The sequence below is a fragment of the Protopterus annectens genome, chromosome 3.part0 (genome assembly GCF_019279795.1).
Source record: "Protopterus annectens isolate FY-2018-M chromosome 3.part0, PAN1.0, whole genome shotgun sequence".
NCBI lineage: Eukaryota > Metazoa > Chordata > Ceratodontiformes > Protopteridae > Protopterus > Protopterus annectens.
The window spans coordinates 1418708975-1418735166 of record NC_056731.1 but is presented as its reverse complement, the minus strand read 5'-3'; the positions used below and the strand labels follow the sequence as shown (position 1 = coordinate 1418735166).

At 44.4% G+C, this 26192-nt stretch overlaps 1 protein-coding gene across 1 annotated transcript in view; it reads right to left on the bottom strand.

The window, feature by feature from the left end:
* Positions 1 to 26192, bottom strand: part of NSMAF (neutral sphingomyelinase activation associated factor) — a 2091028-nt gene that overhangs the window by 1217142 nt on the left and 847694 nt on the right. Inside the window, exon 13 of the mRNA XM_044065485.1 lies at positions 4836 to 5012. Coding sequence (XP_043921420.1) covers positions 4836 to 5012 — 177 coding nt within the window. The remainder of the gene's footprint in view (positions 1 to 4835; positions 5013 to 26192) is intronic.

Here is a 26192-nt window from a genome sequence, read left to right as displayed (position 1 = left end):
GTCACTGTTGTCTCATATTTTCTCCACTTTATGACGGTCTTCACTGTGTTCCATGGTATATCCAATGCCGTGGAAATGTTTTTGTACCCTTCTGACTGATACCTTTAAACAATGAGATCCCTTTAATGCTTTGTAAGCGCTCTGCAAACCATGGCTTTTGCTGTAGCAGGCAAATGAATAAATGTCAGGAAAATCCTACCAGGACAGCTGAACTTTATTTGGGGTTAATCAGAGTCTCCTTAATTGATGGCAGATGACTACCCAAGACTGAATCCTGTAATTAAAGCAAACAGTGCTTCAACAAAGTATTAGTTTAAGGGTGTGCACACTTATACAACCAGCTTATTGGTTCATTTTTTATTTTTTATATTTTTCCCCTAACAGATTTGTCTGTTTTTCAATTGAATTGTACAGGTTATAGGTCATATTAAAGGTGGGAAAAGTTTTGAAATGATTTATTGTGGTCTAATGTTTTTATATGACAAAAACCTGGCATTTTAACAGGGGTGTGTATACTTTTTATATCCACTGTATTAACTGCCTTTTATCGTTTGTCCCCTTTAGATTTATCCACAGGCGTCTTTGTAGATGGGGAAACTCCAGACACAGAAGAAGTTGGAAGCAGACAATTCAACACTAATGTATTGCTATCCTTGATCAAGGCTCTGTAATTGAACTCTGAGCAAATGTCACAATCTTCTCCAAGGTGAGCAGCCCCTAGACAATAAAAGTATTATGAAAGGACATCAGAGTTGGGGATCCTATAGCTGTAGGAAGTTCACTTTTTGAACCAGGTGGGCTTTGACATAACTGCAGACACCTACAAGGAAAATAACAAAACAGCAGTACAGACAAAGAGAAGTCAGATTCCAGCCATACTAATAGGAAAATACTGTAAATGGGATAAAAGGAGAGGAAATATCAATAATGCTAACAAGGATACAAGAAAACAAGTAAGAAAGGAAAGGGAAGAAGACACAATGCCTGTGCATAAAATAAGTACTACAATTTTTTGTTTTGCTATCAGGGGAGGAAAGAACAACTCCAAAAGGACTGGAAACACAACTGAAAAAGGCAGAAAAGATAAAAAAATTCACTTATCTGAACTTAAGCTACTTCAGACACATCTGACTCTATGAGTAGCAAACAAGATCTGAGGTAATACAAGGTTTGGAGGGATTATGGGTAAGGGAAGGAAGCTTGAGCTATGGATACTAACTTTGACATGTCTACAGTTGGATGTGAGATCAATCAGGTGAGGAAAGGATGAAAAAGACCACATTATATAATTAAATATGGTTGATGAGAGAAGAAGACAATAAGTGTAGCTAGTCTACCTTTTAGGTACTTTAACATTATATCCCTTCTTCAGCCCTACCTTCCTCCTTATCCTTTATCACCTGCCCCATCCATTCATCCATCCATAACCTTTTTTCCTATTTTTGCACACGGGGTTAAGATATCACATCAACAGTGTCAATCATCTCGAGCCAATGTTCACACTGCTGGGTGAATCCTCTTGAATTTCTCAGTGGATTCCATCTTTAGGATCCATTCTGGTAATCTATCCAATAGGTCTACAATCCTAACTGTGAAAAAGTAGTTTTGGAAATCCAGAGAGTAGTTAGTCCCTATGATCTGCTGCAGGTAACCCCTCCTTCTCCTCTGCTCTTCCTGTTTGGAATTAGACTTTCACATATAGCTAACATGATTATGTGCATCAAAATCACTTACTTGCATCTCTTCTGGTCTTAGGTGAGAACTCTAGTCTCTGGTCATATTCTTTTTTGTATAACTCGCATATATTTCTTGTAACTTTCTTTCCATTCCTCAAATGCCATCCACCAGCCTGATGTCCTTTTCCTAGTATGGCCTACAGAAATGCAATAAGTACTGAAAGTGCGTTCTGACCAAGGCCCTATAGAATATTTTTATTCTGGACCCGATCCCCACCCCCAACGATACACACCAACATTCTGTTTGCTTCTGCCTTTGCCCTCTCACTTTGACCCCAAAAGTTCAGTCCAAGTCTGATCAATACATAGATGCCCTTTTCTTACTTACCTTATATTATTTCAATTCATCCTAGCCAATACTTCACAACAGGGTTGCATTTCTTTGTAGTAAACTTCAGCTGCCACCTTTCTGCCAGTTTTGTTTAACTTTTTCAAATTATTTCCTAGACTCGTACCCCATCATTCAGAACCTGTTCTCTAATCCTTCAGCTACATCTGACACAACAACATGAAGAGTACCAAACCAAGAACAGACTCCTACGGTATTTCACTAGTTTGTTTGTTTGTACATTTCACTAGTAATTTCTCTAATTTGTAACATTAATGTGTCTCAATACAACCCTCTTTACCCTACCATTCAAACAAATGGCTATCAAGTTCTTCACTCTTCATCCTACCACCTCTATTTTTCCTATCAGCTTCCTGTGTGGGACAACGTCAAAGGGACAACGTGAAAGGCCATGACAAAGTCCAGGTATGCTTACAGTATCCCCCTGTCAAGTTCTCCTCTAACCCAGCCATAAAATTAGGTCATGTTTGACTGACAGTTCCTTCTGGCCATTAGCCCCTATTGGTTGCCATCCTGAAGACTGCTGTCCTCTAGAAATGCTAGAAGCTTATTCATCAGGAGTTTCTCCATGAAGTTTCCTGCCACTGTCTTTAAGCTAACAGGGCCTGTAGTTCCCACATTTTTCTGCACTTCCCCTATCCCTGTACAAAAGTATCATAACTGATTTACTCCAGTCTTCTGGCACTTCCACACAAGCCGGTGATCTGTTGATGATCTCCATTAGGGGTCTACAAACTCACCGATCAAACTTCTGAGGAAGGCCATCAGGTTCTTGGGCTATATACTCCTTAAAAAGAAGCCAGTTTCTTCTGAGTCTCATCACTCTCTATTCTGGTGTCTCTCCACTGTTCTCCCCATTCTGTAGTGGTTCCCTGCTTATGCAGCACCCTACCCTTGCTTTCCTTTGTGAAGACTTAAGCAAATTATTCATTCAATATCTTTTTTTTTTCTTCCCTCAATCTACTATGATTTTCCTCCCAACTTAATCAGCCCAGCCGGTTCTGTCTGTCCTTTTCTTCTTTCCGTTATGTACCTTAAAAGCCCTTGCTTTCCTTTCTGATGTCCTAGTCTGTTAAATGACTTTCATCTTTAGCTTTCCTGCTCTTACCACTTTTATCATTTTGATAGCCATCTTGTGCTGTTGTGTCTCCTCCAATTCACCATCCCCACCTTTGTAGCTCATATAGGCCCAATCTTTTGCTCTTATTCCAGCCCTCACATTCCTAGGCTGCCAACTGTCCTTTTTTTTAGCCTCTTCCTCACACATGTCCAGAGCTCCGAGTTCTGAATTTCTAAAACATGTCTATTGCTTGTTCACTCATTTGATTTGTTTCCAGTCTATTATCTCATCCTTATGACCACCTCCTCCACCACATCATAATCCAGTCTTCCAAAATCACTTTTGGTTAATGCCATCTTAAATTAGGCATCCATGACACCCTCTACACTGGGTAGGATGACGTATGGAATTCTATTCCTTTCTGGAAAAGTCATGAGCCAGATGGCTGAATACTTTTCCATGATTCCTCTATTTTGAACTTCTGTACTCTTATGAATACTTCTATATACTTTTGGTTCTAGAACATAGCCATACTTTACAGCTAATATTTTGCACATTTTAATCTAAAACCTGCCATAGTTAATTTATTGTAGAAGATGATAACCAACACTATTATCAATAGTATTTCTCAAACTCAGCACCAAAAGACCTAGAGTAGTAGTAAATTTAGATCCTTTAAAAATAGATTTGGTGGCCTATCACTTTTCAAGTTCTGCAGCTCAGATGAGGGCTAAAGTTTCATTTATCAAACTGACTGATACTTTGTCCCACTATATGTACAAACATGCTCATCCATGTAAAATATCCATGTGACATAAATAGATAAGCAGCAGTCGTACTGCTCACAACACTATTTGTTTCAGTTCACTAAGAACTCTACTTCATGTTAGGGTTGTTGGAAAAGAAGGACAGGGCCAATACATGTGGTCTGCACTATGCTGTGTGTTTTGTTACTATGCTGCTGCCTGGTACCTTCAGTCATAGAGGCAACTGAGCAGATACCAGGACAGGTCATGCCATGAATAACACCGTTTGACTGCGTGTACAAATTATGTCTATAGAAACTTGCATTTGAAGTTAAGAAGCTGAAAATACGTCAAATTCCTAAAACCATCAATGTTTCTGACTTATTTCTGATCTAGAAGCCACACATTAATCAACACTGCAGTAGATGACTGCAAGAGTTACAAAATGCTGGTGATATTCTAAGCCTCCAAAATATCACCAGGCAAAATCTTTAAAGAGGGAGAACAGCACAAGGCTTGAGAACATTCACTCATTTTCCTATACTCATTTTATGCTATTTAGGGCTGGAGTCAAAGCCTATGTTTGCAGGAAATAGGTACAAGACACAAAACCAATGGACAGGAAACTGAAGCACCAAGCAAAAATGTAGTAGATACAAAGAGGGCATACAAAGTATGTACATAAGTTTTCCAGCAGGTAACTAAACTGGAAAATCAAGTGGTGTGAGGCAGCAAAGATTACAGCTGCATGACTGTGCTGCCCTTGGCTGAGTGCAGCAGAAACTACATATCTAAATAATTCCTTTTGTCAACAACATATGCAACATACTATTAATAAAAACAGGTCTCATAAAAACCTATCAACAAGGCAACAATACAGTGTTTTTAAAAGGATAAATATTGTATCTTACAGACTACATTAGAAAAGAAGTCTACTTACATACCTAGTTCTGGGCTAGTATAATCTGCTATGATCCAGGGAAAGACAGGATACTGTGACAGGTCATTACAGCTTCGATCAGCCAAATTGTTCAGGTGCAAAAGATACTGATAATTGGAGATATGTCCTCTTTGCCACAGCAGCATGTAGCTTTCAGCAGTATGCTCAGTAATGTGGTTTTCTGAAGAAAAAAAAAACTCTGTTTAATGGCATTATAAAGCAATCACAGCTTTTTTTCCCTGACTTAGTTTATTATTTTCATAATAGAACTATTAATCCCTACAGGTCAGACATATTCTTTGCCATTTTCAGCACAGTATCAAACAAGTGAGACATATGCTACAATACAGAAATATCACATTTGCTAGCAAAACAGACAAAAAATTAAATTCGGGAAGCATCACAGCAAGTCACAACACAAACATGATTTTTTTTTTAATTTAATTTGTTGATCTCACTCTTTGCACAACACAAGTGGTCAGATACCTACTAATGGTAGGATTGCATACATGTTTGCTGATGTCACAAGATCCAAACACAGAAAAAGTTTTAAAGCATGAAGAGAACAAGTCAAGATGACTTCCATGCTTAGTTCAGCAGAAGCATATTGGTGTCGAGGGGGAATAAAAATCAAACCAGAAGTAGATAAAATCAGGCAGCAATTGAATGTGCCAAAAAAAAAAAAGAAAGAAAGAACATAAGGTGAAGGATTAGATGAGAAGGCTAGAAATGTGGAAAATGCATAAATATAGCTGCAAGTAAAAAACTCCTGGAACAACCTCATGTTGATCAGGATTTAAGGCAGGAATGGCTAAGGAGAGGTGCATTTAAACCAAAAGATGAAAGGCTAATATTGGCAGCCCAAGACAGTGGACTACGTACACATTGGTTTACAAAATCCATTGAACATGTCGAAGAAAAAGATGAATGCAGGTTTTGTAAAAACGTAATTGGAAACAGTCGCACATCTTGCTGCTGGGTGTGATACACTAATAGAAGAAGAAATAGTGAAGATACTGCAGTTAACTACACCAGGATACAGCCATATAAATCCAAAAGAGACAAATCCAAAAGCAAAAACGCGAGGTTTATTAACACAAACAAAGCTCTCGGGAATCACCCTTCATCAGTGTTTCAGATTATAATATTGATGTAGCTGAGAAGAATTGAAAACTCGAGCCACAAAGCATTATACAAAATTATGAAGTCTATATCTCATGCGATCACCCATTACTAACAGTTCAAAAAACACACGCGAGAAAACCAGATTTAGTACTCCAGGAAAAGAAGACAAATGTAGAATTGATCACTGAAATTGCTACAACCATTGATTGCAGAGACAAAGTCATAAAACACCAGGATTCACAGGCAGAAACAAGGGCAATGTGGAAGAAGACTACCCAGACAGTTACAATAGTAGTAGGAGCAATGGGTCTCATAAAAAGAATTTAAAGTCTTACTTAGATATTTTACCAATACATACAACTCTATGAATTGTAGGAAGAGTCAATTCTGGGCTATTGCAGGTGCTGCGAACAGCACTTTTGTCTAACATCAAAGACTGAAACAATTACTTCATGAACTTTAATCATACTTTGACTTAGGTATGGGGTCCAGTCCTGTCATGGTATTAGAAACCCAAAAGTCTTGCAGAAATTAAAAAGACAGACACCTAAGATTTTATAAACAAGTCACGTAGCTGTTGAAGACACTTAACACATCATTAACCCCATCTTAAAACAGGCTTACATAAACATGCTCAGACTGTCATGCCCAATTCACATTTACTTGCTTGAGTATATTGGCTCAAGTTGGTATTTACTTGCATTTTCCCTTCTTGCTTCACGTTTTAGCAGGTTGTTGGTAGACCAAGGCTACTGCATGTCACAGAAAAACCAAAACACATTTCAATACTTGCGAGTGATAACTCTTTCTCCTAGTTGTGGAAACTCAGACTGAGTATAATATAGTAAGGAAAGGTGCCTGCAAAAATGTACATAATTTTTTATATTAAGTTCTCTCAAATAATGAGCTTGAGTTCAAGAATTGCAAAACGGTGTGCTTAAGCTGATTTTTTTAAAGTCTTGTATCTATAGCAGTGTAGGGTCAAACTCCATCTCGAGCAGTAGTAGTTAACACTTTAAATATGCAAAACAAACAAAACGTACAGGATTAATACTGACTGTGTCATACTGTAACATAATTCTTACTCTAATGCAATTCCTGTAACTTTGTAGCACTACTAAAAATATAACTATACAAAGCTGATTACGAAGTACAAGAAGGATGCAAGTGACTACAAAAACATGTGTGTGTGTGTGTGTGTGTGTGTGTGTGTGTGTGTGTGTGTATGCATATATATATATATATATATATATATATATATATATATATATATATATATATATATAAATAAATAAATAAATATATACACACACAAACCTATACCCACATATTTGCATGCAACAGGTCAGGCAAATGATGTTAGCAATAACATCACCCTATTGCTTGACTGAATTATTTAACTTTAAACCCCCCCTACATCATAATCATCATCACTGACCCCTTTTTTCCCATTTTCTACAGGGGGTTGGGGTGTTGTGTCAACTGTCGCCATCCCTGTCTATTCAATGGCACTTTCCTGCCTTCTTTGACACTCATGCCAATTATCTCGGGTCTTCTCTCACAGAATCCATCCACCTCTTTGCTGGATGCCCTTGTTTCCTTTTGCCTTCTTCCTGTCTGTCCCAAATAATTTTCACCAGATTGTCTTCTGCTTTTCTACACATGGGCCCAAACCACTGTAATCTGCTATCTTTTGACTTTTTCTGCAATTGGAGCTACTTTGGCTTCTGACTTATGTTCTCATATCTTTATCTGTTCCACAGTGTGCTTGTTGTCATTCATCTCCATCACCTCTAGCTTCCTTAATTGCTCTGCCTTTACTGCCCAGGTTTCTGTACCATGAAGTAATACTGGTCAAACCACTGTTTTGGGTCCTTATACATAGTTTGCACTAATTCAGCCACTGCTTCTGGGACGTCACACCACTGTAGGACTGCTCACATCAGCTTTCTTGGGAACTTTTCATATTCTTTTTCCAAGTCTAGGAATTCCTATTTGGAAGCTTTCCTCATCTCTAGCTTCTTCTCAACTATCTGTCTTCACTGCAAACATTAGGTCAGTTATACTGCATCCTGATCAGAATCTGAACTACTCATCTCCCATCTTATTTTCTACTGCTCTATTTCACCCTCTCCAGAACTTTCATGCAATGTGACAGGATTATACCACCTCTGTATTGTCCACAGTATGCGAATGTCCCCTTTGTATTTGAACACTGGCATTAATATGCTTATTCCCCAGTCATCTGGGATACTCCTTTCTCTCCACACTGGTATGAGGACCATCAGGAGCCATTTCTCACCCAACATCTTTATCATATCTGCTGTGACCTCATCTGAGCCTGCTGCTTTCTCTAACGTCATTTTCCTTAGTGCTGTTCTTAATTAAACTATGGTAGGCTTCAATTTTCTCATCATTGGCTGTGTCTGGGGCAGTACAGCTTCTTTGGCAATTTATTCATTCAAAAGCTGCTGGAAGTACTCCTTCCATCTGCCTTTGATGTCCTGTGGAATGGTGAGCAGGTTGTTGCTGGCATCCCTTATGCAAGGCGTCTGACTATCTTATTTATCTTTCTGTGTTTGCCTTCCAATCTAATACAGTTTCTTTGTACCATCTACAGACTTACTTTCCAGAAGGTAGTAGAGTTCCTCAGATGCCTTGTTCTTTGCTACTGCAACTCCTTATTTAGTATCTTTGTTAGCCAACCAGTAATCCTTCTAGCCTGGTCTGTCTTCTCTATCTCCCACTTTTTCCTGTACTCCTTCTTTCTTTTGACAAATTCTCAGATTTCTGTATTCTACCACCAGCTTTCTTTATGAACCTTATTTCCATATCTGGCTCAGCCACATATCTGTTCTATAGTCCTTACACATACTCTTTTGAGATGCTGCCATTCTTCAACTCCACTCTTCTTCTTGAGGTGCTAGAGCCCGGAGTAATTCCTTGAACTTTTGTGCTTTCTCTCTAGTCAACTTCCAGGTCTTCGGCCTGGTCTCTGTTAACCTTAGAGCCTTCTCTGACCACTGCATGCAGCTGACTGTGGCAGCCAGTAATTTGTGTTGTGGGCCAACTGCTTCACTGGGGATGACTTTGCAATCACTGATTCCACCCCAGTGCCCTTTCCATCCATCAGGACATCTAGTTGAATTGTATGTTAGCTATTCTTGTATGGGATCTTGTGACTGTCTCTCTTTCTGAACCACATGTTGGCTACTATCAAGTCATTTGCCAGAGAGAAGTCTAGAATAATCTCTCCTTATTTATTCCTGTTTTCTCACCTATGTGGACCCAGGCAGTCCTCATATCTTATTTTGTCTGTCCCAATATCTGCATTCAAGTCAATCATTTTCAGCACCAATTCATGTTGTCTTGCTTTATCTACTAGGTCCTGCAACTGCTGTCTGAATGCTCTCTTTTCCTCGCTATCACAACCCTGCTGTGTGCCATAGGCTGAGATTATCAATACTGCCCTATCATAGGTTCACAGGTTAGTACTAGGCTATCGGCCCTAAAGCTTATACAAGCCTAGCCATAATATTTACTTCCCTGAACCCCTGTCTAGCAGGGTAACTGACGTGATCTCCAGGGTGAATTTCCTATCTCCCATCCAATCATCAAGGTTCCTTCTGAAGAGGGCCAAAGAGGGGCTCTGCTTGACATGTACGGGCAGTCTATTCCAGAGTCTGGGAATTCTCTGGGTCAGGAACCTATCCCTCCAGCATGTTTTGTTCATTGTGATGACAAGGTTTTGATCCCTGGAGCATGTGGCTCTGAGGGATTGGGATTTCTTTAAGTGCAGCATGTCCAACAGCTCTGGGTTTGACATGGCCTTGTATGTTAAGCAGAGATTGCCTCTGAGTAGACGATATGCGACAGAGTACAGCTGGAGTTTTTTTAGACGGTCAGCATAGGGCATCTGCTTTAGGCCTGTGATTCTTTTAGTGAGATATTTCTGCAGCCTTTATGGTTGTTGCAGCTGTCTTGAGAGGTACATACCAAACAGGGCATTGTAGTCTATAATGGGCCTAATGAGGGATGAATACAGTGGGACAATGACCTCCTTTTTTCTGGATGAAAAGCCCTTAGTGATGAGGTGTGCCACACAGAAGGATTTCCTGACTGTTGTGGCGATGTGGTTATCGAAGGTGAGACCACTGTCAACCTGTGTCCCTAAGTCTCATCACACTTTCGGTGTTTAATGTACTGCCACCTATGTGGTAATTCACTGGTACATGGTTTTGCCCGAAGGGGATAATTATACATTTTTTGGCATTGAGCTTGAGCCCATGGCTCTGGCATCAAGCATCTGTTTCTGTAAGGCCCTTTTGTAGAATATCCACATCATTTGGGGATTCAATAATGGCTCCCAGTTTGCAGTCTGCATACTTTGTTAGCCAGAGCTCCTTAGTGTTGGCCTGCACTTCAGAGAAGTAGATGCCAAACAAGAGCAGTCACAGGACTGAATCCTGAGGTACTCCACTTGTCTGGAGTTGGAGTCGGCTACTTTTACAGTGTGGGTTCTGTCAGTAAGCCAGTTGGCAACCCATCAAGTGACGTAGGGATTAATGCCCAGCTTAGTAAGTTTATTTATGATTCCAGAGTGGGGGATGGTGTCGAAGGCCTTGGTGAGGTCCAGATAGGCTACGTTGACCCCGCCTTACCCTTGTCCACGGATCTGGAGACTGATTCGAATAAGTCGATCAGGTTCAGGAGACAAAATCGGCCCTTCACGAACCCAAACTGGGTGGGGTCCAGTGTTTGAATGTTGCCAATGTCTTTGTTTATAAGTTCCATGATAATACGTTCCATGGCCTTGCAGATCAGGCTTGTCAGACTGATTGGGTAGTAGTTCCCGTGATCCAAGGTGGATCGCACCTTGTGGAGTGGGATAACTGTAGCTGTGCATCACTCAGTGGGCACAAAGCCTGAGGTGAGGCTATGATTAAACAGGACACTTAGGTGAGGTGCCAGTTCATTTTGTAGTTCGTGTAGTACACAGTCCGGGATGTCGTCTGGTCCAATGGATGCTGTATTCTTAGTTTTGGAGAGTGCATTTTTTTTACCTGTGTGGCCGTGATTACCTGAATTTAGCAATCATTCGGTATTGAGATGGGCCTTTTAGGGGGTGAGAGGGGGGTTAAGCTGGCACTGAATCGATCTGCCAGGATATTGGCAATATCCTTGGGATCAGTATATTTAATGCCATTCTGTTGTAGCTCAGAGCAGATCTGAGCATTGCCATTTAGATTCTTGGCATAGCTATAGAATGCCTTGTGGTTGTCTTTGGAATATTTGGCAATTTTATTTTCGTAACTAGCTTTGGAGGATTTTATGAGGGATCTCAGCTTCTTACTGAGGTTGCTAAGGGAGTTTTTTGCATCCTGGGAATTTCCTCTTTTCTGCAACAGTTTCTTCCTTCTGTTGTAAAGTTTGTTTATAGCAAAGGACCACCAGATTGGCTTCCTCTTTTTGGAGGACAGCGTCTTGGTTCTATTTGGGATGGCACGATTCATGAATGAGTGGATGTGCTCATACAGTACCTTAGTGTAGGATTCAGCAGTCTAACTTTCAGTTCCCATCTGCATAGGTGTCATGAAGTTTGTCACCTCTGACTTGAGTAGCATGAAGTTGGCTTTGGAGAAGTTTTTTTATGGAGGTTCCCTTACTGGGGGGTGGGGATGGGGGTGGGATGTGGATGTCAAGGGTGATTAGCTTATGGTCATACCTGACCAACGAGGGGGTGACCATAGGTGTGGAGCATCGATTTCCCATGTTGGTAATGACCAGGTCTAGGAAAAGAAGCCCCTGGTGGGACTATGGATGAGTTGATCCAGGACGCTGGAATTTATGAATTCCAAGAACTGTTGGGCAAAGGTGTTGGTACACGAGTAGTTTTCCCAGTTAAGGGCAGGGTAGTTGAAATCACCCAGTATTAGGGTATTTGGTTGTATCTTAATATTTTCCAATATGTTTAGAAAGGTGTAGTGAGAATCTTGGGGCATGGTGGAGGATCTGTAGCAAGCTACAATTTGGATTGCAGTCTTACCTAATATTAGTTGCACCTGGAGAATTTCAGACGAATTGTGTTGGGCAACTAGCCTGGTAGTGTGAATACCCTTGGTGAATATGGACACTCCTCCATCTTTAGTTTTTCGGTCCTGGTTTGGTGGCCAAAAGTGTGGTAAGAGTTGTAGCCTGGTATTGCAGTGGTGCTCTCTGGAGCCTTGAACCAGGTCTCAGTTACTGCACAGATATCGATGTTCTCCATTTTTAGGAGTGCCTCGAGAGAGTGCATTTTGAGGTTTAGACTTCAAGCATTGCGTAGCATTAGCTTCAGATTTTGCATGCTTGTACCTGTTATGGTGCTGGTTTTGTCCTTTGAACCTTGCCTAAAAAGGCACTATAGGGGTGGCAAGACCCTTAGCCAGTAACCTGAATCCTAGGGGCAACAGGTGCAGACCATCTCTGGCAAAGCATCATGGTCTGTCGATCATGTCGTCCCAGGCAGACAGATACTAGATCCTCTTTGAATGACACCAGAAGCTTAGCCCAATTGTTGAAGTCAGTCTTTTTGCCCTTATACTGTGGTATCATTCTGGGCGAAGGCTGGATGCTACTCAGGGCTAGGGTCATGCCTGCCTGGGCCACATGATCTGAGAGTTCTTCCATGTCTCTTTTTATGTAGTCCAGGGAGGTATGTCTCAAGTCATTCACTCCAACATGGACAATGACAAAGTCATATTTGTACTTGCTGTGGAGTGACTTGAGTGCATGCATTATGTGGTGGATCCTGGCACCCGACAGGTGGCTGACTGTAATTTTCTCCTTGTTCAGCCTGGTGAGTGGGACATTAGAGTGCCTGACTACAGAGTCACCTATGACTAAAGTGTTGGGTACATTGTCTTGCCTTAGGGGCTGTTGTTGTGTGGCACACTGGTGTTGTGAGCTATGTGATACTTTTGTTTTGAGTGTTGTTTGCTTGCGTTTCATCTTCGGAGATCCTTGTTGCTTGGGCAGGTTACTGTTAAGGGCCTCCGCATATGTGGGTTTAGTGCTATGTGTGGGTGTTGGTGGTGTGGGTTTAGATGGGCTATGTGTTGCTTGAGATGTAGTGCGGGTGTTAACCTTCTCCTCCTGACCGTCTAGCACAATCTTGGGTGGAGAGAGCCTTGCTTTCAGTTTGGCTATATAAGTGCATCTCTCACAGGTTGTAGTGTTGGGTGGTAGGAGAGGATTGTCTGTGTACGAGTCAATTGATGCATTGCCCCAGTATGCCCAGATTCACCAGGTAGACAGGAGAAATCACTGGAAGCTGACCCTTGGACATGTCTGGTTTGGTTCTTTTTTTTGTAAATACAAGAGCTGTTTTCCCTTACCTTAGCAAGGTACTTTGCAATTATAGGCTGTTTAGTGCCTACGATTAATTTATCCTTATTAACAAGGAGAGTTGAGTGGTTGTATCAGTTTAAGGCTTCCTAGTGCTTTCCAGCAGGTTTTAGAGCAAGTGCTAGTCACAGGGATGCTCAAAGGTAAGATGAAAAAAAATGGTTTATCCTAAACACTGCAGTGTGCACTGGAGGAGTTAGATGTGAAAGTAGGTAACTTAAGATCTGAAGTAGGATTGTTCATTTGTCAGCAACCTGTGGGTTACGGATCCGATATCGGATCCGAGCTGGCAACTTGTTTCAAGCTAATGGATCCGAGCTCCTAGCTCCTCCCTTCACCCATAATCCCCTGCTAACCCTCCATGACCTCAGATCTAGTTTGCCGCGCTTGTGATGGCTGGATCCTTTTTGAGCTCTGTCAGATAAGTGGGAAAAAATTAACTTTTTCTAATTATTTTTAGTCAGGAAATTCTTTTTTAGTTTAAATTAATACTTGTAAGGTGTGTCTGAGTTAGGTTCCTTATTTTTTATTTATTTTTTTTAATTAATACCCTCCTTTCGCTGGTCGCTAGTGTGTGAGTATTTGTTGAGTGTCTTTTGGGGCCTGTGTGTGTGTGTAGTTGTTGAATGGCTGAGGCCCCAAAAGCCATATTTTCTAAATGTACCGAGTGTGGCCATAAGCTCTCCCCGGCTGATGGCCACACTCGGTGCTCGTGCCTTGGGGTTGAACACCTCACCTCGGGCTGTACTATCTGTGCAGTGTTCAACCCCAGGGCACTGAAAGAACAGAGGTCGAAGCTGGTCCTGGCGGGACTTCTACCCCCGGATTCAGCTTCGGCCTCCGCTACCTCTGCTGCTCCCGTGGCTCCATCACAGCCTGTGGTGGTTGCCACTCCTGCCCCCCTGCCTCAGACTGGGACTCAAACTCCCGCTAAAGTGTCGGAGGCCAGGAGGGAGAAACGGAGGGAGAAGCACCAGCTAAGGGGGCTTCTCCCTCCACTGCTTCTAGGTCTCCTCCTCCAAGGCTCCAATCCCCTTCTTTCTCCCCGGGGCCCGAGGAGGAGGAGACCCGATCTTCGTCGAGGTCATCGAGGCGGCATTCCAGACCTGCCTCGGTGGCCTCTTCGAAATCCACTTTCAGCTTATCAGATGCAGACTTAGACCGGATGATGCGAAGGTTCATCCAGGCCCAGCTGCAGATGTGAGTGCTCTTGCCTCCCCCCATTCAGGGGGGGGGGGGGGCTCGACACCTTTTTTCCACCCAATTGCTCCTTCTCCAACCCACTACCCGGGTTCGGAGTGCTCGGAGCCAAGCAGCCTTGGAGCCGGGGGTGGGTTGGCGCCGACAGTACTTGGTACTTCGGATCCGACCCTACCCTCGAGCCTGTCGGATCCGACCTCTCGGAGCCGTGGTCCGAGCTTCGGATCCGGGGGATTCAGTGTGCCTTTGGCTCTGTCCAGGTTGGAGCACACTGGTCCCTCGGATCCGACGGTCTCGGCGCCGGCTCCGATCCCTTCATTGGATCCGAGTGGGAGACGACTTTCAGATCCATTGGAGAGTGGCTCTCCCTCGGCATTCGATGTTGTGGAGAGGGCTCTGTTGAGAGCATCCAGACCCCCGGTCCTTACATCGACTCCTCCCTGCACTCCCTCTCTGCTGGGCCAGGCTTGCATCACCCGGCCAAAGGGACAGCCTGCTTCGATTTCACAGATAGTTCCATTGGAACAAGATGTTGCTGGCGAGGCTTCCTCGGACAGTCCCCCCGAGGAAGCTCCCCGCAAGCATAAGTGCAAAAGGAGGCACGTGGACTCCCCTGAGTCCTTAACCGCGGACACGGACTTGGAGGAAGGGGAAGGCTCCCCAAGATCACCCCCTGAGGATGTCGCCTTTGGAGACATCATGGAGATGCTGAGAATCAGAGGTGGGTGGTCTGCCCCCAAGTCTTCCTCTGACGAGTCCGTGTTTCTGGAGGCATTCGAGGCAGGCCCGTCTACCTCCTGGGTGTCCCCTCCAGCCGACCCCCTGGTGGACCTCATTACCACCAGGGCATGGGAAGGATCCAGACACCGTGGAGCCAATACCGAAGCGACCGGATAGGATTCTTAGCCCCCCCCTCAAACTGGTCACATTGGAGTAAGGGCCCCCCTGTAGATGCCATGTTGACGGCGGCAGCCACAAAGAGGGAATTGGCTCAGAAGAGTCCCTCAGTCCATCCACCGAGCAAAGAGTCCCGTTTGATGGATCGCTTAGGGAAGCGAGTCTTTAGTTCAGTGACCTTTTCAGTAAGGTCTCTAAACTATATGGCACATGTCATCAGGATGCAGCGGGATCTTATCAAAGAATATGCTGCATCCCCCCCTGAGTCCATGTCAGAGGAGGATAAACAATTGTACTCCACCCGAATGGCCACTCTGAGATCTATTTCTATTTTAAACACCTCTATGCGGCTGTTGTCCCACGCCACAGAGGGAGCCCGCTAGGGCTAGCGGAGCAGGCCTAGTTATGAGACGTCAGGCCTGGCTCCGTCATTGCGACTTTACGGAGCCCTTTAAAGCGTCCTTCGCGAACGCCCCCTTTGATGGTTCTGCCCTTTTTGGCAAAACAGTTCGCGAGACGCTTGTCCAGAGTGAGAAGGATGGGAAGACGTTGTCTGCCGTCAGAGTCCGCTTCTCTGCTCCCTAGCGGTCCTTTTCAAGGAACCAAAAGGGTCAGAAGAAGATGTGGTTCCGGAAATCACAACATTCCCAACCAGCTCCGGACAACCAGTCCTACCGTGGCAGAGGTGGACAGGGAGGACGTCGCCCCAGGGGCAGAGGGGCTCCGAGAAATTTTGGGTCCAGAGAACCTTTCTCTGAGCGGCCCGTGCAGCAACCCTGAGGGGTTGCCCGGCTGCTCCACTCTGCAGGCAGTCGGGGGGCGTTTTTCAAAACATCTAGCAGCATGGGAGTCCATCACAACAGACCGCTGGGTGCTTCGCATCATATCCAGAGGATACAAAATACCAATTCTTCATGTCCCCCGATCCAAGAAAGTACAGTTTTGTACCTACCATAAATGTAGATGTCCGATAGGCATGCATCTGCAGTCCTTACAAATGGGTTGTCCTGTCGTCAGGCAGCCCTTCGGTCGGCCGGATTCCAAAGTCTGGGTCTGGCCTCGGCTGATGTCGCACTTCACCCGACATCATAGCTGCAGTTATTCGGGTATAAAGGTATCAGCCGACGCCATCTTCCTCAGTGTTTCTTGCCCCAGATGCCAGGTGCCCTCTAGGAAGGCTAAATTTGGATAATTGCAAAAGTTTCCAAATAAGAGAGAGCAAATAAAAATAAACATGTATATACATATATACAAACAAATACACCATAATAGATTCCCCCAGCTAGCTAGAAGATGGGTAAATACCCTAGGAGTACCTCAGAGGGGAAGGAGGGAGGGTAATCCTGACTGCAGATGCATGCCTATCGGACATCTACATTTATGGTAGGTACAAAACTGTACTATGTCCTTCAAGGATGCATCTGCAGTCCTTACAAATGGGTAGAATACCATAGCCAAACTGGGGGAGGAGGAGTGATAAGATTATGGTGTAGTTAAGATCCCTTGCAAAACAGCAGTGGCAAAACCTGCTCGGGATCTGGAGTATAAGGGTAAATTATAATGCTTGGCAAATGTATGCACGGAGCTCCAAGTAGCAGCCTCTAAAATGTCTTTGGTAGCCACTCCTCGTAAAAAAGCTGTGGTAGTGGCTGTAGCCACTCCTCGTAAAAAAGCTGTGGTAGTGGTAGTGGCTGCAGCCCTTGTAGAGTGAGGTCTGATGTTTTCTGGAGTTTTCTTCCCATGGTAAGAGTAACAAAATCTAATGCAATTTCCTATCCACTTAGAGATTGTCTGTTTTGAAATTGCTTTTCCTTCCATTCCTGTTGCATATGCTACCAGTAGCTGGTCAGTTTTTCTATTGCTCTTGGTCCTGTCCAGGAAGTAACGTAATTGTCTATGTACATCCAAAGTATGCAACAGTCTTTCTCCCCTGTTCTGTGGGTTGGAGAAGAATGTAGGCAGGTGGATAGCTTGGTTTAAGGATACCCTGGAGACCACCTTTGGCATAAAAGTAGGATTAGTTCTCATGGACACTCTATCTTGATGGAAGATCAGGAAGGGCTGTACTGCCATTAATGCCTGTAGTTCAGAAACCCTTCTTGCTGAAGTGATTGCAAGCAGGAAAGCAGTTTTCCATGATAAGTACTGTAATTCTGCTGTTGCTGCTGGCTCGAAAGGAGGGAGTGTCAACTTTTCTAGCACAAAGTTCAAGTCCCATGCTGGCAATGGTGGCTTCCTAGGTGGTTTTACATTTTTAATTCCTCTCAGAAACTGCCTGAGCAGAGGATGTGAGAAGACTGGAGGATCCAAGTTGTATTCTGCTGAAATAGCTGATGCATGAATCTTAATGGAAGAGTAGGACAGGCCATTGTGGAAGAGCTCTGCCAAGTATTCCAGGATGTTAGCTATGTTTACCAGTGACACATTTTCTCCTTTTGCAGTACTCCAAATGAGATATCTTTTCCATTTTGCTGAATAATTTTTTCTTGTTGAGGGTCTGCGAGCCTCCAAGATAATGTCTTTAACCCTTTCAGATAAATCTGGGTTATTTGGTCTTATGCAATGTTCCAGGCAGCCAGCTGCAGTGTTTTCAGGTTTGGATGCAGGGTTTTGAAGTTGTTCTGTGTTAACAGTAAGGGAACTAGGGGCAGAGGCCATATTTGTTCCAGAGACATACTCCTCAGTAATGGGTACCAATGTTGCCTTGGCCAGTCTGGAGCTATCAGGATGATCCTTGGACGGTCTTCTTTGATCTTCAATAGCACCTTGTGCATCAAAGGAGGAGGTGGGAATGCATATGCTGTCAGGTTTTTCCAACTGGAAGATAGGGAGTCCACTTTCCAAGCAAGTGGGTGGTACGTCCTCGTGCAGAATTTTTTCAGTTGGTGATTGTGTGGGGATGCAAACAAGTCTATTTCTGGTAGTCCCCATTTCCCTGTAATGGTTTTGAAGATGTCCGGATGCAGCATCCATTCGTGGGCATCCGTGGTAGTTCTGCTTAGGATGTCTGCTAGTATATTTTTTTTTCCTGGCACAAAAATTGCTTGTAACTGAATGTTGAAGCTCAGGGCCATATTCCAGAGGTCCATTGCCATTCGGCATAGAGGGTATGAATGTGTGCCTCCCTGTTTGTTGATGTACCACATAAATGTGGTGTTGTCCGTCCTTATCAACAGTTGACCCTGTCGAAGAAATGGTCTGAATGTCTGAATTGCCAGTTTTACTGCCAGCATTTCCTTTTGATTTATGTGTAGGTGCAGCTGGTCTTGAGTCCATAAGCCTTGTATGCACTTGCCAGCATGTGCACCCCCCAACCGAGGTCTGAGGCGTCCGTTGTGATGGTCTGGCTTGGTTGAGTGCTGTGGAAGGGCAGTCCTTTGTTTGATTGACAGGCCTGAGCCCACCATTGGAATTCTTGCTTCAGGCATGGAATTATTGGAATTTGGGTTTCTAGGCTGTGCTTGTGCTGAGACCATAAATTCCTTAGGTACCACTGTAACTTTCTCATATGTAGTCTGGCATGAGGAATCAATATTATGCAGGATGCCATGTAACCCAGGGCTTGTAGGACTTTTCTTGCTGTTAGCTGGTTCTGCTTTGTTAATGCCATGAAGTAGAGAGGGAGTTGCTCCTGTTTTTCTACTGTTAGGAATGCCATTTGTTTTGATGTGTCCAGCTCTGCACCCAAGAAGGTTATCCTTTGGGATGGTATCAGCCTTGACTTTTTTATATTGACTGTGTATCCCAGGGCTTGCAGTAGATGAATGACCCTTTTCAAGTCTTTTGTTAATTTGTTTTTGTTGTCCGCTTGTAACAGGCAGTCGTCCAGGTAAGGGTAACTTTGAATTCCCTGAAGCCTGCAATGAGCAATTACTGATGCCAGGCATTTCGTGAATACTCTGGGAGCAGTAGATAAGCCAAAGGGCAATGCTGAGAATTGATAATGCTCTGATCCTGCAAGAAATCTGAGGTATCTTCTGCAATTTGGTCATATGGGGACGTGCAGGTATGCCTCCTTGAGATCTAGAGTTACCAGCCAAGACTCCTTGCCCAGCATGGGAAGAAGTTGCTGTAGGGTCAGCATTTTGAATTTTGGAACAATGAGGTATGTGTTTAAAGCGGACAGGTCGAGAATAGGTCTCCATTGGTTTTCTTTTCTTGGTACCAGGAAGAGTCTGGAGTAAAATCCTTGCCCTTGTTCCATAGATGGTACCCTTTCTACAGCTCTCATCCTTAGTAAGTGAGTTATTTGTTCTAGAGCTTCTGTTTTCTGATTTGGAGGTAGGTTTGGCATTCCTCTCTTCCTTGGTAGAGTATGGAAGTGAAACCTGTAACCTTGGTCTATTGTCTGTAAAATCCATTTGTCTCCTGTGATGTAATGCCAGTTTACTGAAAATAAGGCTAGCTTCCCGCCTAAGGGCGCTTCTAGTTGTTCCCTGGTAGGCAGTTCCAGAGCCAAGTCACTGTGATTGTCCTGTGGAAGTGGTGGTGGCTGGATCTGTGGCTGTACCTCGCTGGTTGTTAGCCTGCCACTGACGTCCCCTGTAGGCACCTCTGGATTGACCCCTGCCTCTTGAGCGCCTATTCCTGCCTCTCTGAGCTGTGGAGGTGTCTGGAAAGGACCAATTCTTGGAAGGCCAGTTCCTGCTAAACCTTGGAGGCTGGACCTGCAAGAAATCCTTGACTGTCTGGACAGATTTTGCTTTCTCTTCCACCTTCTTCAGCACCTGCTGTGCAGGGGAGCCAAACAAATTGAGCTTATCCATGGGAGCATCTAGGAGCTTTGATTTAACATGGTCTGGTAAGGACTGCTCTTTTAACCATGCATGTCTTCTGATCACTGTACCAGTCATGGCTGATCTAAAGGAAGCCTCCAGTGCATCATAGCCACATTTTAAGGAATGATTACTGACCTGCTGAATGTTATGTACCATTTCCTGAACAGATTTTTTTGTCTAATGGTTCATCCGAGGACAGTTTTTTAGTTAACTGGTCTAACATAAATTCCTGATACTGAATCATGTGGAATTGACAGTTCAAGGCCCTAGCCGAAAGAGTAGCAGAAGTGTAAACTTTTTACCCCATCTCTAAGGCCCTAGATTCCCTTTCACAGCTAAGAGGTTTTTTGGCAGAGGTAGCTCCTACATCCTTGGGTCCCTGGGAGATAGTTTCGGATCTGCAAAAGGAGCCTTATACAAATGATAATGTGTGTCCGGAACCCTGTAGTACCTATCGGGCTTAGCAGGGGCCGGAGGAAGAGAATCAGGAGCAGTACAAGCATCATTAAATGCATCATCCACAACAGTAAGTACTGGAGGAATGGCTAAAGGCCTATGCTGTGGCAAATGCAAAAAGGTTCTAAGCCTTTTCCTAGAGTGTGAAAAATCCTGGCCCTGCCATTGAAATTGTTCCCTCATAGCATGCAAGGTTTCCCCAAAAGAAAATTCCTCAAGCGGAGAGGCAGAAGGAATGGACGCTTCTGCATCAGAGTCCTCATAAGGAGAAAAAGGGCCCTCTGGAGGGTTAGGATTATCTGATTCATCAGAGGAGTCATCTGAAGAAACTGGCTCAGGGGGCTCTACTCTAGGCCTCTTCTCTGGAGGAGGGTGAGAGGCCCTGTCTGGGTGTGGCTGGGATCCCCGGATCAAAGAAATGAGATCCTCTGCTAGACTAAGCATTTGTGAACTAGAGCTAGGCCTATGAGAGGGGGTCTTAGCAGGCACAGTTTTGGTAGATTTTGCTGCTTTAGCCCTGGCAAAGGCCTTAATCGACATGGATGCAGGTGGCCTAGCAGCTCCACGTGCAGGGGTAGAAATATCCAAAAGGGATAGTATCAGATAAATCCTGTGAACCTGCAAGAGCGGGTGGGATTTCAGTAGCAGATTCAGCCATGCTGGATGAGGCCTCGGTAGGAGGTAAGCTTTCGGCCGAAGGAAGAACCGTGGACTCGGTTTCAGCCGAAACAGAGACACTCGCGGTTGGCTTAACCACGGTTTTGGCCAAAACCGCGGACCGCGAGTGTCGGTCCTTTTCCTTGCGCTTTTTAGATATTTGCGTAGTCGGAGTAGCCGACGGCATAATGTAAGCAAAAGCGGAGCTGAAAAACTCCTCAGCAAATTCCGACCGACGTCTAAGCGTCCGCCGGTTGAAAGAAGCACAGGCTAGACAAGCTGCTACGTCGTGGTCTGGGCCTAAACAAGGTAAGCAGTAAGAGTGGAAATCTTTATGAGGTATTTGTTTCCCACAAGTTAAACAGTTATTCACTTTTTCTGACATCGGCTGAGGCAAGAAAGAGTCCCCAACGGGGTACTTAGCTTTTTAGAAGTCTTCGGTAGTAGTAATCTCTGGTTCTGACCGACCGGCCCTTGCGAACAGCTTCTGCTTCGGGCGCCACGCGGCAAGAAAGACTGGGGAAGATGGCGTCGGCTGATACCTTTATACCCGAATAATTGCAGCTATGATGTCGGGTGAAGTGCGACATCAGCCGAGGCCAGACCCAGACTTTGGAATCCGGCCGACCGAAGGGCTGCCTGACGACAGGACATCCCATTTGTAAGGACTGCAGATGCATCCTTGAAGGACATCCTCCCCGATGTACCACCCGATCACAGGGAGGCCGCAGCCAGAGAAATACAGCAGCTTCTAAGAAAAAGAGCCATCCAGCCCGTCCCCCAAGACCAGCTCGGATTAGGGTTCTACTCCAGGTTCTTTTTGGTGCCAAAAATGACGGGGGATCTGAGACCCATTCTAGACCTTTCCTGCTTGAACCTGTCAGTAACCAAGGAAAAATTCCGAATGGTCACTCTTCAATTTATCCTCCCCCTTTTGAGAGAGAACGATTGGATGTGCTCTATAGACCTCAAGGATGCGTATTACCACATCTTAATGGACAAACAATCCAGGAGGTTCCTACGCTTCCGGCTGGGAGCCAGTCACTACCAGTTCAGGGTCCTTCCCTTTGGCCTCACCACAGCTCCCAGGGTGTTCACCAAAGTGTTAGCAGGGATTGAGGCCCACCTGAGACTACAGGGAATTCAGGTCTTCCCGTACCTGGACGACTGGCTCCTGACCGCACCAACAAGGCATCTACTTTGCTCGGCCAGAGACTTCTTTCTCCATCTAGCCCCACAACTAGGCATTACTATCAATGTCGGCAAATCTCTACTGGCTCCAACACAGATCATAGAGTTCATAGGTGCCAGAATAAACACCAGAGATTTGCAAGCCTTCCTAACTGCCGAGAGAATCAGAAATCTACAACTTCATGTGCGGGCTATCCTTCATTCAGAGGCTTCACCAGCGGAATTGATCCTGAGGGCACTAGGCTCCATGGCGGCAGCGATTACACTCCTTCCATGCGCCCGTTTGAATATGCGAGTCCTGCAATGGACTCTGTTAGTGCAATGGTCCTTCCTATCCCTTCCTCTCCACCATCCCATTGCTATCAGCAAGGCTTGCAGAAGGGTGCTACTATGGTGGCTCCAAGCATCGAACCTCCATACGGGCCGTCCCTTCTGCACCTCTCCCCCTATCGCCACGGTGACCACGGACACTTCCCGCATTGGGTGGGGGGTCATTACTCAGGCAGGACAGTCCAAGGCACGTGGAACAATACAGAGACCTCCCTGCATATCAACGTTCTGGAGATGAGAGTGGTGCTGTTGGCATTGCAAGCATTTCAGAGCTTCCTCCCCGCAGGAACGATTGCAATTCACTCGGACAACATGTCAGTGATCTGGTATATCAACAAACAGGGGGGAACCAGATCTTATCCTCTTTGCCGCAAAGCCATGAGAGTGTGGGAATGGGCGATCTCCACCAACCGCTTTCTGACTGCAACGCACATTCCGGGGAGGACCAACATCCTAGCGGACAAGCTCAGCCGCACCCTTCTTTACCCCTTATGAGTGGTCTCTCAATCCTCTAGTAGCGAAGCAGATATTCACAACATGGGGGCAACCCTGCTGCGATCTTTTTGCATCTCCATCAAACGCCAAATGCGACAATTTCTTCGCTCTAATCCCCCCACCAGGGGAATCTCCAAGAGATGCTCTGGTGCATGCTTGGCCACCCGGTCTACTCTATGCCTATCCTCCTCTTCCAATGATGATACAGCTCTTACAGAAAGCCTCGCGGTTAGGGAGCAAAATGATTCTCATTGCCCCATTCTGGCCTCGACAAATTTGGTTCCCTTACCTGTGGTCTCACCTTGTGAATCACCCTTGGATTCTAGATCCCATTCCGGATCTCATCTCCCATCCATTGGACTTGCCAACTCCAATCCTGGACAATCTGAAACTGACAGCTTGGTTGCTCCAGTTCCACTCCTAGTTAGGACTCCCGGTATCTCTTCACCAGTCAAAGCCATCCTCATGGTAGCGCATAAGCTCTCCACCAGGAAAGTGTATCACAGTAAATGGAAACGTTTTTTCCATCTGGGTGGAGTGCCGCGATCTAGATCCCTTTACGGCTCATCTTCCATCCATTTTAGACTTCCTAACTGAACTCTTTCAAGAAGGCGCTAGTTGTTCAACTGTCAAAGCGCAATTGGCAGCCATTTCTCATTATCATGTGGGACATGATACAGGGCCCTTGATGTCAGCCAAATTGTGTAAAACCTTTCTCAAGGGTACCTTTTTACTTAGACCTCCTGTAAAAGAAGCAGTACCCCCATGGGATCTTACTTTAGTTCTTCAAGCCTTGACTGCTCCACCATTTGAACTCGCTGCTTCAGTGGATCTCAAATTCTTGTAGTGGAAAACAGCATTCCTTGTAGCCATTACTTCAGCGAAAAGAGTGTCGGAACTTCAGGCTCTTTCTGTAAAGCCTACATACCTGATTTTTCACCCTGATAGAGTGTACCTCAGGATCAATCCCTCCTTTCTTCCCAAGATAGCATCAGAAACCAACATAAACCAATCCATAAATTTGCCGGTTTTCTTCCCTAAATATCAAAATAAGGGTGAATACAAGCTGCACTCATTGGATGTTCATAGGCAGCTTCGATTTTATACTCATAGGACGGCTGGCCATAGACAATCTGACCAGCTGTTCGTTTCCTTTGCCAAATTTAACTTGGGGAAAGCTATCTCTAAAGTATCTTTATCTCGCTGGATTTCCCAATGTATCCTACTGGCTCATCAAGCCTCGGGTAGACCCGCAACAGAAGGAGTTCGTGCTCATTCCACTCGCTCCATTTCTACTTCTGCGGCTTTCAATTCTAGAGTTCCTTTGGATGATATTTGTTCTGCAGCCACTTGGGCTTCATCTCATACCTTTATCAACCACTACAAGCTAGACCTGCTTTCTAGAGGGAGAGCATCCTTTGGCTCTGCGGTGCTTCGTAATATCCTTCCATGATGGCCACCCAGGGTGCAGGTAGCTGGGGACTCTGTCCCACAAGTTGCTGACAAATGAACAATCCTACTTCAGATTTAGAAGTTATGTACTCACCATAACGTTCCATCTGAGTAGGTAGTTCATTTGTCTGCAACCATCCCCCCCTCCTTCCCCCTGACCTTCTTCGGATCTATTAGTTTTTAGATATCCTTTGTTGGATATATATTGAGAGGCAAACTCGATCTGAGGTTATGGAGGGTTAGCAGGGGATTATGGGTGAAGGGAGGAGCTAGGAGCTCTGATCCATTAGCTTGAAACAAGTTGCCGGCTCGGATCCGATATCGGATCCGTAACCCACAGGTTGCAGACAAATGAACTACCTACTGAAATGGAACGTTATGGTGAGTACATAACTTCTAATTTTACCTGTCTGAAAACTTTAGTGGAGAGTCACTATTTTTAAAACAGCAAGATCGATTGAAAGAGGGTGGTCCCTTTTGTATTCTAGTTATATGGAATACAGTAGGATGGCCAATAAATTTAAATAGTTGAAGGGGGGTGATTTCACAAAATGATAATTTTGTGCTTACTCACACAAGCCAGTAAAGGCAGAGAAGAAATGAGATATGTGGTCAAATTAACATAAGGGGCACGCAACTAGAAAGACAGTGGTGTTTAAGAACACAACAGCAACCAGGTGGGAGGATGGGGAAAAATGTCTGTGTGACTCACAAGAGACAGAGCTGTGGTCTCTTTTCAAGCTTTAATATGCAGTTAAAAGCAGAATACAAGTAAAACACAAGGTAAAGAAAACAAATCACAGTATTCAAAATAGAAATAGGCAATAAAGTAATACAAAATACAACAAATAAAAAGCAAACTAACCTTTCCCTCACAGCAAAGTGTAGCAGAGTCTGGCTTAGCCTTTCTAGTAAAGCTCTGAAATGTTTTACTTTACCCCTTAAATGGAAGGTTTAGTTCCTAGCTCCACCCCTTCATTTCACAGATTAACCCTAACTGACCTGTTCTATTGACCTGCACTAATTTCTGCCTTACTCACAAAAGACAGAGTTGTGGTCTCTTTTCAAGTTTTAATATGCATTTAAAAGCAGAATACAAGTAAAACACAAGGTAAAGAAAACAAATCACAATATTCAAAACAGAAAAAGGCAATAAAGTAATACAAAATACAATAAATAAAAAGCAAACTGCTGCTCACAGCAAAGTGCAGCAGAGTCTGGGGGAGCCTTTCTAGTGCTGAAGTCTGACTGTCATGACTGTGTCACTAATTCTGATGACATCCCCATTGTCTTCTGAAGTCTCTCCTTCACCACAATAATTTCTAGCTTGTTATCCTCCTGAGTAGTAGACTCTGGTTTCCAATCCAAGTGGATTTGCTGCAGTGCCCCTTCCA